At 35.5% G+C, this 17,451-nt stretch overlaps 1 protein-coding gene across 3 annotated transcripts in view; it reads left to right on the forward strand.

The window, feature by feature from the left end:
* Tnpo (transportin 1) overlaps window positions 1–17,451 on the forward strand; it is a 491,580-nt gene that overhangs the window by 163,885 nt on the left and 310,244 nt on the right. For 2 of the 3 annotated variants that reach the window (XM_090390863.1, XM_090390862.1), the window contains one exon: window positions 7,028–7,138. In XM_090390863.1, coding sequence (XP_090246989.1) covers window positions 7,028–7,138 — 111 coding nt within the window. The remainder of the gene's footprint in view (window positions 1–7,027; window positions 7,139–17,451) is intronic. The other variant, XM_090390864.1, reaches the window with a different exon arrangement.

Genomic DNA, 17,451 nt, shown 5'->3' on the forward strand with positions numbered 1-17,451 from the left:
ATATACCAAGTGGGACCACAAAACAAATGAAGAAATTTTAACAATCCCTGACCTGAAAATAAAACCAATTAATTACTACATAAGACAGTGTAAACAAAAATGGCTAGAACATTTAAATCGAATGGACAACAGCAGACTACCAAAAATATTATACAGATACAAAATAAGTGGAAAAAGAAGAATCGGAAGACCAAGAAAGAGATGGCATGAGACCGGAACAGGCCACATGGCCTAAATTCCATGTTAGGAAGAAGAAGAAGATAATGTTGGGGTCTTGAGAAGTAACAGACTGATTTGGAGGATAATTGTAGATAGGAAGTTAGTAATGATGTAAATTTTTCATGTAGTACTATCATATCCTGTACACCCCATGAGGGTACATGGCAGGAATTTGATGATGATACAAAAAAAATTGGGGTGCTTAAGGATCAAAGCTGTATAACTGAGAGGAGACCTCCACATAGCCTTTAAAGGAATGCGGAGAACCGACCAGGGCTTCTGACCTAATGTCCAATCCTCACCTTCTCGTGGTGCACCCTGTTGGGTATCTACTTTGATACTGAACGAACGAGGATGGGCTGGCAATTTGGGATTTAGCCGACCAAATTGTATTCTTATTGGTTAAACCAAAATAAAAAATGATGGTACAACATGACAAAATTTCATGCCGGCTGGGGCGTCGCCCGGTTAAACAAGGCCCCCGTTGTTTTCGCCAGGGAACCAGGGCGAACAGCGAAAAGTCAGCTACTGGAACAAATCTGAAAACAAACCCCAACTCAACATCACCAGAGTTAAAGATCAGTACTATCAATGTAAGAAGCCTGAATGGCAAAGAAATGGAGCTAGCTGAGGAATTAGATAAGTACCAGATCGACATAATAGGGGTGACTGAAACAAAAAAGACCAAAACTGGTGAGATCTTTCTGAGCAATAAATACAAAATGTTATATTCAGGCAATAACAATCAAGGAAAAGGAGTAGCCATAGTATTCAACACAAAATACGAGGCTAATCTTCTTGAATGGCAGTCAGTCTCAAGTAGAGTAATCTGGGCAAATATGAGAATGGGGAACTGGACAATGAGACTTATTTGTGCCTATGGTCCCACAGAAGGTTCTACTAAGGTAGAAGTGGAGGAATTTTTTGAGGCTTTAGAAAAAGCAACTGACACAATGAAAAAGGAAAAGTTGGTCCTTGTTGGGGATCTAAATAGTAGAGTAGGAAATGATTGTGAGACATACAAAAATATTTTGGGAAAATTTGGAGAAAAGAGCAAAGCTAATAATAATGGCAAATATCTGTTGGATTTCTGCTCAGGACATGGACTGGTTATTACTAACACCATGTTCCAACATAAAATTGTGCACAAATTCACATGGAGAGAAGAGGCTAGGAATAAGAAAAGTCTCATTGACTATGTTATTGTTAATAGTGATGTTTTCTCCCTGGTGCAGGACACCAGAGTGTACAGAGGATTTGAAATTGGAAGTGATCACTATTTAGTCTTGAGCAGGATAAAATTGAATTTCATATTGAAAAGAATAACATGTAAGAAAGTTTTAAAGCAAATAAAAGTTGAGCAGCTCTCAGATGTAAACTGTAGACTAAAATACAGAAATATTATTGAAAAGAAAATGAAAGAGTTTGAGAACAGGAATCAAACCTTGGAGATTCAGTGGCAAACTCTGAAGGAAACATTGATTGATTCTGCCAGAAAGGCATGTGGTGAGGTTGTGTGCAAAGATAAAAAAATCAGAACTCCCTGGTGGACACAGGAAGTTAAAGAGGCAGTGAAGGAAAAGAAGAAAGCATATCAAAAGTTCCTGGCAAATAAGTCAGCTTTTACTCTTACAGAATACAGAGACAAATGTAAGAAAGCTAAACAGTGTGTAAAACTAGCTAAACAAAAGTCATGGAAGGACTTTGGCAAGAATATAGAAAATAAATATCAAGAAGGTGGCAAAATATTCTGGAGGTTGTTGAAGAAGCTTAGGAATGGAGGAAAGAGTGCTGTAAAAGGAATTAGAGATGATAAAGGTGAAATGAAAACCAGAGAAAAAGATATCCTTGAAGTATGGAGTAATTACTTTGAAAAACTGCTAAATGAAACAAGCAGTGATGACAGCATAGTGATAAAAAACACTGACCAGGCATGCAGTCAGGAATACATATCCATACTTGAAGTAGAAAAAGCCATCAAAGGCTTGAAATGTGGAAAGGCAGCAGGAGTAGATGATATTCGACCAGAAATGCTGAAGTATGGTGGTATAAGAGTCTTACAGTGGCTGCACTGCATAGTTCAGAAAGCCTGGACAGAGGGACGAATTCCCGATGATTGGAGTAGAGCTCTCATAGTACCCATATATAAAAAGGGAAATAAAACTGAATGTGAGAATTACAGAGGTATTTCCCTACTGAGTGTTCCTGGCAAGATCTATGCAAGTATACTTGAGAAACGGTTGAGAAGAATTGTGGAAGAAAAGCTTGGTGAAGAACAAGCTGGATTCAGGCCAAATAGAGGCTGTCAGGATCAGATCTTCACTTTACGACAAATAGTCGAGAAAGCATGGGAATATAACAAAGATCTGTATTTAAGTTTTGTCGATTTGGAAAAGGCATATGACAAGGTGCCAAGAGAGAAGCTATTCAATACGCTGCAGTTATATGGTGTCAATGGGGCATTATATCAAGCAATACTTAGTCTTTATTTGAGTTGTGAGTCAGCAGTTAGAATTGAAGGTAGTACAGGAAGATGGTTTAATGTTAAATCTGGTGTGAGACAAGGATGTACATTATCCCCTCTGTTATTCATTATCTATATGGATCACGTTATGAAGGAATGTGGTATTAAACCTGATATCAAAATTGGAGATGTTAATGTCAGCTCTTTGCTTTATGCGGATGATGTTATACTTCTAAATAAATCCGCTACAAGTCTGCAAGATTCTCTGACTAAGTTGAATAGCTGTTGTAATAGATATGGTATGAAGGTCAGCAATAAAAAGACAAAGACAATGAAAATAGGCAGAATCATTGAAAATGTCAATTGTGTTGTGAATGGAGAACCTGTGGAACATGTAAAACATTTCAGCTACTTAGGCACAATTTTTACTGAAGATAGTAAACTAAATATAGAAATAGACAACAGAATCAGCAAAGCTGGTATCGTGGGAAGTCAATTGAATAAATTCATATGGAATAAGAAAGAAATTAGTCGGAACACTAAATTAGCTGTATACAAGACTGTGTTCAAACCAATTTTAACTTATGGATCTGAGAGCTGGGTCAGAAGTAAAACACTTGACCAAAGACTAGAGACCACAGATATGAGAGTCCTGAGAAAGATTAGAGGCGTGAACAGATGGCATCAATGGCAATATCATATTAAAAACGAGGATATTAGGAAAGAACTTGACATTGTCAGCATCCAGGAATGCGTTAGCAGAGCTAATCTCAGATGGTATGGTCACTTAAATAGAATGGGAGAGGAAAGATTAGCAAAACAAGTGTTCTCTGCCAGGTTGGCAGGAAAACGACCCAGAGGAAGACCAAGATATAGGTGGATTGATACGGTACAAAGTGCCTTAGACAATAGAAATATAAGATCTGATAATGTTGGAGTCTTGACAAGTAACAGACTGATTTGGAGGAAAATTGTAGATAGGAAGTTAGTAATGATGTAATTTTTTCATGTAGTACTGTCATATCCTGTACACCCCTTGAGGGTACACGGCAGGAATTTGATGATGATGATGATGACAAAAAAAATTACTTATCTTTCAGGAGCAATAAATCCACTCTATACACATTTTATTTTATTTACCTATTGGTAAATAAAATTTTATGAGTCTGGTTAGGTATTTATGAAATGCCTTGTTTATATTGAGAGATATTTCTTTTACATAATTTGACATTTTATTGAAGGCTCCTTATTGAAAAGGCAAATCATGAATTTGGTGAGCTAATTTCATTACAGAGGCCTCCCCCTTTATTTATTTTTATTTTAAACTATATATATTGATGAAATGGCTTGAGATGAATTTTGCATTCAAAAATATGAATGAAAAATGAAGCTGTAATTTAAGTATAATATACCTCTTAATGAAGAGTATAATATTATTGTTATTATTAAGACAGACCTCCAGGGAGTCTGGGACTCATTTAGGGAGGTCATATATCACATGTATCAGCTGTCATACCATTTAGAATTCATTCACACTACCTGCACTCACTACTTCCAAAGGCAGTCCATTACAATCATACATCACTTTCTGAAAGATAAATCTGCTCTAACCCTCTATTTGAGTGCATTCATTCTCAACTTCCATGGATGCCCTCTCATCCTCTCCTCACCCTCCATAAAATAAAATTTCAGATACTGGTCCTATATGATCCTTTCACAAATTTGTGTATTTCATATCACCTCTCTTTTGCATAGTTTCTTGACTTAATTGGAAAACAAGAGATCACCCAGAAAACATCAGCTTTATGGCTACTAAAACCAAGATTCCTAGCCTGATCAGTTTCTTTTAGTATAGCCCCAACAATATAATATGACATTGGACATTGTTACAAAGCACATAACTTTACTATCACTGAACATTTATTATCACTGAACTAACAGCAATTTTCCCATGTCAACAATTCCAGTTTATTGAAATTATTCTGCAAGTACTGCCTGTCATTTGCATTCCTGATTACCCTGCATATCTTTGCATCATCAGTAGATAGTAGTTTGTCACCTGCCAAATTTTTTCCCAGTGTCATTAATATAAACACTGAGTAGTAGCAGACCAAGGATCGGTGATGCCTGTGTTACACCACTGGTCACCTTAAATCTTGCAGACTCACATCCCCCATATATATATATACCACGTTTTTGATATCTGTCAGTCAGCCATCGTTTTATCCAGACTAATTTTATAAGCCAATCCCATAGTATCGAATTTATGCAACAGTCTTCCATGTTGTATTCTCTCAAAAGCCTTAGTAAAATCCAAAAGTATCATAGTGTATCCATTTCCTTTGTCTACCTCAGTGGTAACATTATTATTGAATGTGAACAATTCATACAGTAGGTGTTGTTCCTTATCCATAATAAAGCTTAACAGTATTACTAACACCAACGGGGGGGGGATTATTAAACTCACTGATATTTCGTTGGTTTTCTACCTAGCATCATCAAAGTACAATGAAACTGTGACAAGCACACAGCACTAAGCCAGATAATCGTAGAAACAGTTTAAATTGTAACCGATACCTAATGTCCCTTACATGGCATCCTCCATGGGTCAGATAACTACAAAGTTAATTCAGAGAAGTCTGGCTATGAGGTCTTAAAATGATAGTCTCCCAGATCTTTGGTAAATTAATGCAACCATACTTGTTGATGTTGGGAGAGTGCTTCATAGCTGATGCCGATTCTAAAAATTGCCTTTCAGACCTGTAATGATTTCTATGTAATAAAGATGTTTTTCTCCATCTGATCCTATGTAAAGGAGTATCCAGAGCATGGTTGCATTAATTACACACACGACACCCTTTTAGTATCAGTGTGCTGATATTTCATCAGTTGCTGTTGCTGAATGCTACAGCAACAACTGTAGTACCTCCTCATACACACCAGTTTCTTAATCCAGTAAAGAGGTAGCAGTGTGTTCAATGTTGCATACACCAGGTTAATAAATTTTAGCAAATAGGCACTCATTAGTTGACCAATCTCTTTTCTGTTTGTTACCTGCATACCATTTGTATTCAGCAGAGTTATTCTTTCACATTTATTTGTAGCGTAATGGTAACTTTCATAACTAACAGTATAACAATAGAATTGTTTTGGATGTTGTCTTTAACTTGCAGAGTCAGTTTCTTTTCATACTCATACTTCCCTTTCCTTACAGGTATTTGTAACTCTTCTGGGCTGCTGCTTGTAATTTTCATAAACTGACATCATCCTTATGCAATGATATTTCTTCCACATCATTTTTCGTAAAGATCTCTTAATAAAATTGCACATCAATTTCAATCCTATCCTGTCTATTCTAGGAACGCATTCTGATATTGCATCATATAAGTATTTTTTTTTAATTTTCCTTCCCGTCTGGCAACCAATATCATGGGAAAGAGCCTAGCATACTCTTTAGTTGGTTATAATTTGCTGCTTTATAGTTCAGCATGTAACATTTTCTAATTGGAGCATACATAAACTTAACTGCTTCCCAAGCCAGTACACTAACACTCTTTGACTTCAAGTTCCTTCTGTCACATACTGCTTGAGGATGTTGTCTTACAACAGCTCAATAAATTCAGTTTCATTCTTCTCATGACATTCACCACTACCCAATCAGTGTTTTGAAAATTATTGTCGCCCATGATGATTACTCATTTTTGCATCACTGTGTTTATTTGTTAATGCATTTTGTGGTCACTAACAACCAGTCCACTAAATCTGTAACAGTACTTCATGTATTTTATCTTGTTAGACTACACCTCACACGAGATGGATTCAAACTCACCGCCATGTGGAAAATTGTTACTAGCATTGCAGTCATAGCCTTCTACTATAACTAGACTCAAATCTGCTGCTAATGAAATGAATTCATTAGCTGCAGATCACTTTCCTCTCCTATCCTGTTTATCCTTCCTAAATGTGCTGTGTCTTTTACCCTTAATGCTTGTTAGTTATATATTACTCTATTTGCTACATCTTAAACTTATATCTTATTCTTAAACTTATATATATTAGTAATTCTTTTTTGTTGCTTTAGCAAGAGTATGTTATACTTACATTTTGCTTTCAGTCAAAACATTTTTTATTAGATTACTTTAATGTCATGTAGCCTGTGTCCATGTGAAACACATCAAGCCAGAGATATATCAATCATAGTATAAATAATAAATACTAATCAAAGTTGCAAAAATGCGTATCACCAAAGATTTGTACTTTTAGGAAGAATGATTGTCTGTTTCCCAGTTATTGATGTGTTTAAAAATGGTAGTAATTAGTTTTGTACTTGGTTGTTTATAATAGGGAGATGTTGAGGAAGATGAAATGATTCCAGACCGTGAAGAAGATATTAGGCCTCGCTTTCACAAATCAAAAACGCACAGCCAGAAACATATGGATGATAATGCTGAGGTGGTGAGATATTCTACATTTCCATCTTTCTTTGTTTTTAAATGTATGATTAAGTTTTCTAAATACAGAAGTAATTCTTTTATTGCCATATTAAATATATGACTTAATCAAATTTAATTACTGAAAACTACAGTAACATTGGCAATACATTTTTAATGAAGTCTTACTTGCTTTTAGTTATTAATTTTGGGAACCATTCATCTTTAATAAAAAGATGAATTAAAAAAATTATGAAAATCCATTGAAATGCTCTTTATGAATAACAGTGAGCTGAATTATTGAATAAAACTTTTTAGTTGACATTGACATTTATGTGTTAATTTGGCAAATTTTATATTGGAATTATCACCCTCTGTCCAAAAAGAAACCGAACTTTTCGAAAATAAAAGAAACTAGTGGCGCCACCTGCTGTATCTTTTTGTTGTCGAAAGCGGCAACCTTGATTAGTGTTGTTTCAACTGTTAATGACATTTGTTTCGTTAGAAGCCGAGTTATAATGTCAAGAGTGGCAGTGTGTTTTGAAGAACGGTCGGAAAATGAGTTTCAAACAGAGAGCTGCGATTGACTCTTCTGTTAAAGTTGGTAAAAGTTTTACCGAAAACGCATCAAATGCTTCAAAAAGCATATGGTGACAAATGCTTATCCAGTACTCAAGTTTACGAGTGGTTTAAACGATTTCAAAGTGGTCGTGAGATGCTTGAGGACTACGAAAAGCCAGGCCATCCAAAAAGTGCATGATTTCATCAAAGAAAACCCGAAATCATCCGTGAGATTGATTGAAGATGAATTGGGGATTCCAAAATCAGCTGTGCCAACATTTTGACTGACAGTTTGGGCCTTCGTAAATTGAATTTGTGATTTGTTCCCCACAAGTTGACCGACAACCAAAAAAGTGTCGAATTGAACACTGCAAGGACCTCATTAAAACTGCTTTAAGGACTCAACGATCGTTACTGTTGATGAAATGTGGTGTTTTGAGCATGAGCCCGAAACAAAGCATCAGAGTGCTGAGTGGAGACCACCAGAAGAGGGGCATCCAAAAAAATGTCGCTTGGAGATGTCAAAAGTAAAGACAATGCTGATTTGTTTTTATGATTCCAAGGGCATTATTCACAAAGAATTTGTTCCGCCTGGCCAAACAGTCAATGGTGAGTTTTATCTTAAAAGTTTTGAAGTGATTGATAGCGAGAATTCGTTATGTACAGCATGAATATCATGATGCAGGCAGCTGGTCACTTTTGCACGATAATACACCATCTGTCATCGTTAGAACATTGTAAGACAGTTTTTGAGCAAAAACCAAGTTTCTGTGTTGGATCACTCGCCATATTCACCTGATTTAGCACCCTGTGACTTGTTTCTCTTCCCCTGACTTCATTTGCCGATGAAAGGAAAGCGATATGACACCATTGAAAACATTCAAGTGGCAGTAACCATGACCCTCAACAGTATCCCAAAAACCGATATAAAAAAACTTATTTAATGAATTAATGGACCATGGCAAACACTGTATCAAAGCTGAGGGAGAGTATGTCGATTGAAATAAATTATATGAATAATGATAATTGGCCTGTGTTTTATTTTCTATCAAAAGTTTGGTTTCTTTTTGGACAGAGGGTGTAAATATACATATATTTTTTAAAAGTATATATGTGCATGTCATTCTATTCTCAGAGGGAGCTTTTGTCTGGTTACCTGGGGTGGGTGTGTGCATCTTATATTTTATGATATCTTATATTATATTTTCTGAACATTATATATATATAGTTTTATTTACAGAGTAATTGACTTGGTTTAACAACATGTTTATAGTTATTTACTGACTTAAACATTGAGAAAAAATATAAGAGATTTAATAAAGTTTCACTGCTAGTTTCATCGGAAATACCAACTTCGTTAGGTGAATACAGTACCATCGAGAAAACAACATCTTAAAAATATATTGCACTTTAGACAAACACAGAGTTTAGAACAAGTAGTAGTTGTGATTGAAATTGAGTCCGAGCATTAGTTCTGGCGTGAAGTTCTGTGCGTGTGAATGATATCATGAGTACGCCAAAACTGGATTACAGTGCTATGTGAATTGAGTATGGTGTAGAGCTATTTCTTTGGATTCCAAGATACGTCTTTCTAATTCATCGGAGCATTTATGGATGTTTGCAGTTAAGTTCCAGTCTATTTGATGTTGTCGTCCTTCAACATTGGTATTAGCTGAGAATAAAACGTGGCTGGATAGGGCTAGCATGGACTCTGTTATAAGAAATGTCACGTTGGTGTTCTTCTAGGCAGAGAGAGATGGACTTTTCTGTCTGGCCATAATATGGTTTGTTGAAACTGCAAATGATTTTGTATACTCCTGGGAACTAAAGAAGGTTGTGTTTTACTTTAGGTTGACTAAAGCAAGATTGGAGTTTTGGAAAGGTGGAGAAATATGTTTTTAACATTAAATTTCTTCAGGATTTTTGCCAGTTCAGGAGAAAGAGAACTTACATATGGTAAGGAGATGTAGGGTGTTGAGTTTGAGTTATCTTCATTACTATGTTGATTATGTACACAAAGACAATTATAGATACTTTTAGGAGAGTAACCGTTATTTAAGAAAGTTTTTCTGGAAGATTTTGAGGAAAAAGCCATTTCCTCAGCGACACTGAAACCCAAAATCTGGCTACGTTACATGGACGACATTTTCCTAATTTGGGAGCATGGCCCAGAAAACTTGCAAACTTTTCTGGATCATTTAAATAATTTTCTTCAAAATATAAACTTCACATCCGAACCAGAAGTTAATGGTGTTTTAGCTTTTCTAGATATGGTATAAAACTTACTAGAACAACGGATGGTCTCAAGATTTCTACCTTTAGAAAGCCAACACACACACACCAATAGATACCTACGTGCTTTGTCTCACCACTATACCCCTCAAAAATTAGGAATTATTTCCACACTAACTCATCGGGCGAGATCCTTGTTGTCAGAAGAGGAACTTAACAAGAACTTAGTTACCTCAAAAGGACTTTCTTAAATAATGGTTGCCTCAATCAACCTAAAGTAAAACACAACCTTCTTCAGTTCCCAGGAGTATACAAAATCATTTGTAGTTGTGGCAAACCATATTATGGCCAGACAGAAAAGTCCATCTCTCTCTCTCTCTGCCTAGAAGAACACCAATGTGACATTTCTTATAATAGAGTCCATGCTAGTGCCCTACCAAGCCACGTTTTATTCTCGGCTAATACCAATATTGTCCCCATGTTTGGGCAGGTAGTAGAATACCCCAACCGCACTCCTGTGTATCGTAAGAGGCAATAAATGGAGACACAGTCCTCGGGGATATAGCTGGGTCCCCTTCGGGGGTTGGCTAATCGACCCTCCCTGTAAAAATTATCTGATTATGGAAACTGCAATTCTGGATGAACAAATGCTCCTGGCAACAGATGTGACTTGCGAGGCCCAGAAGACTGTTATCTAGCCTGGTCTGATGTGGATAACGTATATATGACACACCAAAGGGAAAGCCTTTCGGAACCCTTGTTGTTGAAAGAGTCACCTATGAAACCGCAAAAAATTTTAAAGATTGGATCATAGAATGTTAGAACACTGTACCAGGTAGGAAAAACTAGGCAGGTAACAAATGAAATGGACAATTACAAGTTAGACATTCTAGGCATCAATGAACTCAGATGGACTGGTTTTAGTAGACTTACAACTAAAGACAACAAGAGAATATTGTACTCTGGATCAGAGGAGAAGCATGAAGAAGGAGTTTCACTAATATTGAACCCAAAAGTAACCAAAAGCCTGATGGAATGGGAACCAGTAAACGAGAGAATTATAAAAGCCAGGTTTTATTCCAAATTTATCAAACTTTCTGTTGTGCACCTACTAATGATGCAGATGAAAAAATAAAAGAATGTTTTTTATGAACAACTCCAAAAAGTAATAAATTCTATTCCAAAACACGATATGATAATACTCATTGGCGATCTTAATGCAAAAGTGAGTGAAAAGTCATAAAGACTCAAAACCTAAGGTTTTGAGTCTTGTGGAGACCAAAATGAAAATGGATGATGTTTGTATCAACATCATCCATTGGACGGCAGCACAAAAAACCAAATTGATCATGTTGCTATCAATAGTAAATTCGTAAGATCCATGCTTGATGTGAGAGTCAAACATGGTGCAGATGTTGGTTCTGATCACCTCTTATTAGTGACAAAGTTGAAATTAAAACTTCAAAGTGTATTAAGAAAGAAAAGAAGTTCAAGAACTGCATTTGATAATGAAAAATTAAAAATTTAAAAAACAAGAGAAAAGTTTGCTTTGGAGATAAAGAACAGATTCAATATATTAGAAATAGAGGAAAATCAAGATGTAACAGTAGAAAAGAACAAAATAGAAGAATATTGGAAAAACTTCAGGAATACATATAATGAAGTTTGATGATGATGTAATTGATAAACGAAGAAAAAAGAAAAATAAAGAATGGTTAACTGCAGAAACTTGGAAGATCATTGAAGAGAGAAAAAAGATTAAATCATTAATGAACAATACAAATTCAGAATGATTATATAAGGTGCATAGCAATCACTATAATGTACTAAATAAAAGCGTAAAGAGAGCCGCAAGAGCCAACAAGAGAAAATATATTGATGAATTAGCAAAAGAAGCACAACATGCTACAGAAAATGGACAAATTAGACAACTTTATCAGATTATAAAACAAATCAGTGGTAACAAAAAAGCAATCCCTTCCTCATTAGAGACAAACAAGGAAAGTTATTGATGATTGACTCCAAAATTGAAGCAAGATGGAGAGACTATTTTGAAGAAACTTTAAATGTAAAGGTAGATACAGGATCTCAACAGGCACAAAATATTACAACTAGTGTAACACCCACTTTGAACATTTCCGAAGATGAGATTTTGTTGAACGAAGTCAAAGATGCCCTGAAGGCACTAAAATCTAATAAAGCATATGGAAATGATAACATCAATGCCGAAATGTTAAAAGCTGATCTCAACACAACTACTGCCAAATTACAAAGGTTATACAATGAAATATGGAAGACAGAAAAAATTTCTGAACAATGGAAAGAAGCAGTAATTATAAAAATTCCTAAAAAAGGAGTCTGACTAAATGTGAAAATTGGAGAGGAATAAATTTGCTGTCAATTCCCGCAAAAGTTTTTACCAAAATTTTAATTAATAGATTAAAAAAGGAAATTGAAAATTTACTAAGAGAAGAACAGGCAGGTTTTCGAACTGGTTGTGGAACCATTCAACAAATATTCACTCCTTAGAAATATAATCGAACAATGTATAGAATTCCAAGCCCCCACTTTACCTAAACTTCATCGATTTCAGTAAAGCATTTGACTCAGTAAATAGAGAGAAACTTTGGAAAATATTAGAAGAATACGGAATACCTTATAAATTTATCAACGTTATTAAGAATATGTATGTTGGCAGCAAGTCTTGCGTGGAAGTAGATGGAAAATTTACAGACTTTTTTATCATTGAAACTGGAGTTAGGCAGGATTGTGTGTTATCTGGTCTATTATTTATAATTTTAATTGATTGAATTATGAAAAACTCAATTAATCATCAAAAGAGAGGAATACGTTGGGACTTGACATCCACACTGGAGGACCTTGATTTTGCTGATGACATAGTGCTCCTGTCCTCCAAGTTATATGACTTACAGCTAAAAACTGACATCTTTGCTCGCTGCGCAGAAACTGTGGGTCTGCATATAAAGAAGAAGAAAACCAAGGTCATGCGAATAAATGAAAAATCAAATAAAGAAATGATGTTAAAAAATGAAATAATTGAAGATGTTGATACTTTTACATACCTGGAATCAGTAATAAATAAACCAGGCAGCACTGATGAAGACATTTTACAGAGAATTGCTAAAGCACAAAATTGTGCTTTAGCAATTCTCTGTTAAAAGATTAAAAGCACAATTTAGCAATTGTGCTTTTAACTGTAATATTTGATGAAAGCATCAAATATTACAGTTAAAGAGAAAATTAATGTTTATAAATCTATTGTGCGAGCAATACTGCTATGTAGCTCTGAAACTTGGAAATTTACCAAAGCACAAAGTAATAAATTGGACATTTTCCAAAACAAGTGTTTAAGAAGAATTTTAAAAATCTTCTGGCCAAATACAATTACTAACAAGCAACTTTTAAAGAAAACCTTCTCCAAGTCAATAGATGAGGAGATTCGCCTAAGAAGATGAAAATGGACTGGACATGTTCTTCGCATGGTGATAAACTGAATTCCCCAAGTAGCACTGAGTTGGGCTCCAGAAGGAAGATGCTGTAGAGGTCATCCAAAATTAACTTTGACAAGAATGATGGAATCTGAAATGAAGGAGACAAGATGGGCGAGTTGGGCAGAAGCAAGCGCAGCTGCTCGGGACAGGGGCAGATGGAAAATCAGCATTGCAGCCTTATGTGCCAATAGGCACGGAAAGACCTGATGATGTTCGAATACCAATGTTGAAGGACAACAACATCCAATAGACTGGAACTTAACTTCAAACATCCATAAATGCTCCGATGAATTAGAAAGACGTATCTTGGAATTCAAAGAAATAGCTCTCGACCCTATCCATCTAAACAGCAATCTCAGTTACAGCTTACCCGATTTACATAGCGCTGTAATCCAGTTTTGGCGTACTCATGATATCATTCACATGCAAAGTGTTTCACACCAGAACACAGAATGCTTGAACTCAATTTCAAACTCAACTACTACTTGTTCTAAACTCTGTTTGTCTAAAGTACAATATATTTTTAAGATGTTGTTTTCTCCATGGTACTGTATTCACCTGACGAAGTTGGCATTTTCAATGAAACTAGCAGTGAAACCTTATTAAATCTCTTATATTTTTTCTCGGTGTTTAAGTCAGTTGATGATTATAAACATATATATCTTGCCAAATAGAGGAAATGTTTTTTTGTAGTTGTGGTCTGAGGTGGGAAGAATGGTAGTCCATCTAAAATTTTCTCTTTAAAATTTTCCTAGCTGTGAAGAACCTAAATTGCATTTTTTTAAAAACAGTGTTTAGTAACTATTAGTGCAGAGACAAATCCTATGGTTTCTAATCTTTCTATCTCACCTTGTTACGAATTCTGAATGATGCTCAGTAGTCTTTTGTAGAATATCTTACCGTGATCATATGCATGTTAAACAGGCGTTAGTAATGACTGCCATAGTGTTTTTATTGAGAGTTTCTTTACCACAAAGAACACATATTACTGTACAGCAGTTATGATTCTGCAGATTAAATAAAAATTATTAAAATTATCAGTTTTAAAATCGCAAGTTTTTTTGTTTTTTTTTAACATTTGTGAGGCAGATAGTATGTAATTACAAAACTATAGAACAGTAGCATTGATCTGAAATGCAAGTTAAATCATGCTTTGTCTAATGAAATAAATAATAATCACCTCAAGGCACTTTAGAACAGGTTGGATTCCTGAATGGAAAAGCATTAGAGACCATATCTCAAATTTTAGACACCTTATTGAGAAATCAAAGAATTAAGTAGCCGTACTTACTTATGTTTTATTGACTACACCAGAGCCTTCAGTTGTGTAAATTGGAAATTAATGTGGGAAATAATGTTTGTCTTGCTTTCCCAACATCCTATCTGGTTAATAAAAAAATAATTTCACATTTGACGTCTGTAGACACCATATGGTCACTGCCGTACCTCACATGGTTTTGACAATGATCTCTTCTGCTAGAATAAGTGGTGTAGGGTTGCAGATTCCCTTTCCACACGAAGTTTGTAGGACATTCATAAACATCCATGCCCATAGTCGGATTCGAACCCAAGGCCCCTTGGCTGGAGAGCAGACAAGCTAACCACTCGGCCAACCAGGCCGACATTTGGTTAATAAGTCAACTTAATAACATTCACAATATGCTGTATTGATAACACACCATCAGATTGGTCCTGTTTGCAAAAAAGAGTAGGGAAAGATTGTGTTTTCTCTCTCCTGGACTCGTCACTCTCTATGGTGACGAGATCATCATGAGATCTCTGAAAGATTGGAAATAGAGGTGTATTTATGGGTAGTCCAAGAATCATCAATTTAAGATCTGCTGATGATAGCACTAATAACAGAATGAAAATGACATGAATGAAATCTAGAATGGCATGTGGACTCAAGATTAACATCAGTAAAACAAACTTGATGCCTCTTTATAGGAATCAGTTGTAATGCTTCAGGACAGCTTACTAAGATAAAAAAAAGTTGATCAGTTTATCTATCTAGGTTCATTGCAATGTGCCAATAGGTGTCGTGTTGAGGAAGGAAGATGAATTGTAATGGGAGGATCAACAATAACGCAGCATGCACAGATCAGACTGGTCTTTGATCTTCTCTGCGATTCTTTATGATTGTCTTGGACACTGAACAAAGAAAGTTGCAAGTTTTTTTATTTTTTTTTATGTGACTGCCACCCACAAAATGTTCATTAACCTATAGTACATTAGTACTGTGAGTAAGCTAGGGCTTTGTTGTCTATTTTTATTAATTTTATATTTTATTTTTTACATAATCCAAAAACCCTTCTCTAGAGACCAAACATGCAACTTTTTCAAGCCACTTCAGATCTCCAATAAGCATGAACTTCGTCACCTGGTGTAAGACCACCAGGTGACGAAGTTCATGTACCACCTAAAGACAATCGTAAACATCCATACTTTCAGTGGGATTTGAACCTGCAGTCTGTTGGTTGGTGAGCTGATATACTACCACTCAGCCAATCACCCTGGAGAGGATCTTTCAAGTTCCTTGGACAGAGAAAAGAACCAACCTGACCATTAGAGATCAGTGGAATCTTGAAATTAGTCTTTGTAACATGGTGGAGAGAAGAATCCTTAAATATTTTTTACACATCTCAAGAAAAGAGTGAGAAAAAATTGAAAATCTCTTCATGCAGGAGATGCCAAGAATTAGAGGAAGAGGCAGACCCATAGGAAATGGCTAGATCAAATCCCTGCTGTAACTGGACTGTGGTTGGAAGTTACACTTAGAATGACAGAAGATAGACACGTGGAGGAGACTGATACATCTAGTCATGCTACTCAATCATTTGAAAATTGAGAAAGAAAGTGGTGCAGGGCATTAATGAAAAAAGATTCATAAATACAGTTTATAATTATGTTTACATTACTCTTTTCCTATGTAATGTGACATTATGTGTATGAACTGTAGTACATAGATTTTGGTTGTAATTAACAAATTTATCAGAATAACCTTCCAGAAGTACCAATGAATATTGAAGAAAATATGGCATACAATGAATGGTACCACAGTAGCTTGTAGGACATAAAGAAACTGTCATAGTTACAAAAAGAAATAAGAAATCTAATTTAGATAAATGAAGAAAGAAATTAAAAGGACTAATTATGAGCATAATTATACTAACAGGACAGGAACATATGCAATAGAAATGGCAGAGGAAGGTAAAGAAACACTTATATTAGAGAAATATGTTATATTCAAGGAGCAATCTTAACAAATAACTATTATTAACATGGTTAATTAAAAGCAGAATAATGATTGACAGAAGAAAAAGAAAGAAGAGGAAAAGCGCATATTTTAGGACAGATTATAAAGTAAGCATAAAGTGTGTAGAAGTAACAAAGATAACAATCAATGTATTGAATGAACTTCAGCAAAAATGTCATTCGAAATGCAAATGAAGATGGTAATATTAGTGCACAACCTTATAGATCAGCTGGAACTGGGAAGGATGCAGGGAAAACATAAAATAAATTATTCTTTAGACAGAACATTCAGTATGATTATTCACTTTAAACTGTTTTCGAGACAAGATGTTATGTTAACGCAGTTTTAATTTCTATGGTGTTAAGAGGTAAATGTTATTTTCATTTCACACTGTTGTAACCAGCCGACCTATTATTATTAAGAGAGACCTCCAGGGAGTCAGAGACTCATCGAGGGAGGCCACACACACACACACACACACACACACACACACACACACACACACACACACACACACACACACCAACTATCATAATTATTCTTGAATTCATTCACACTGCTTGCACTCATAGCATCCAATGGCAATCCATTCCAATCAAGCACCATCCTCTGAGAGAAAAATCTAGTCCTCACACGCTTCTTGGCAGTCTTCATTCTCAGCTTCCAAGGATTCCCACTCGTTCTCCCCCCCCCCCCCCCCCCAAATTGAAAAATTCCATCAATTGAAATCTTGTATGATCCTTTTAGAAGCCTCTTTCTCTTGTTTGCTAGTGTCTG

This window comes from Typopeltis vanoorti, chromosome 3 (assembly GCF_054136105.1).
Source record: "Typopeltis vanoorti isolate ZY-2024b chromosome 3, IOZ_Tvanoo_1.0, whole genome shotgun sequence".
In the NCBI taxonomy this organism is placed as follows: domain Eukaryota; kingdom Metazoa; phylum Arthropoda; class Arachnida; order Uropygi; family Thelyphonidae; genus Typopeltis; species Typopeltis vanoorti.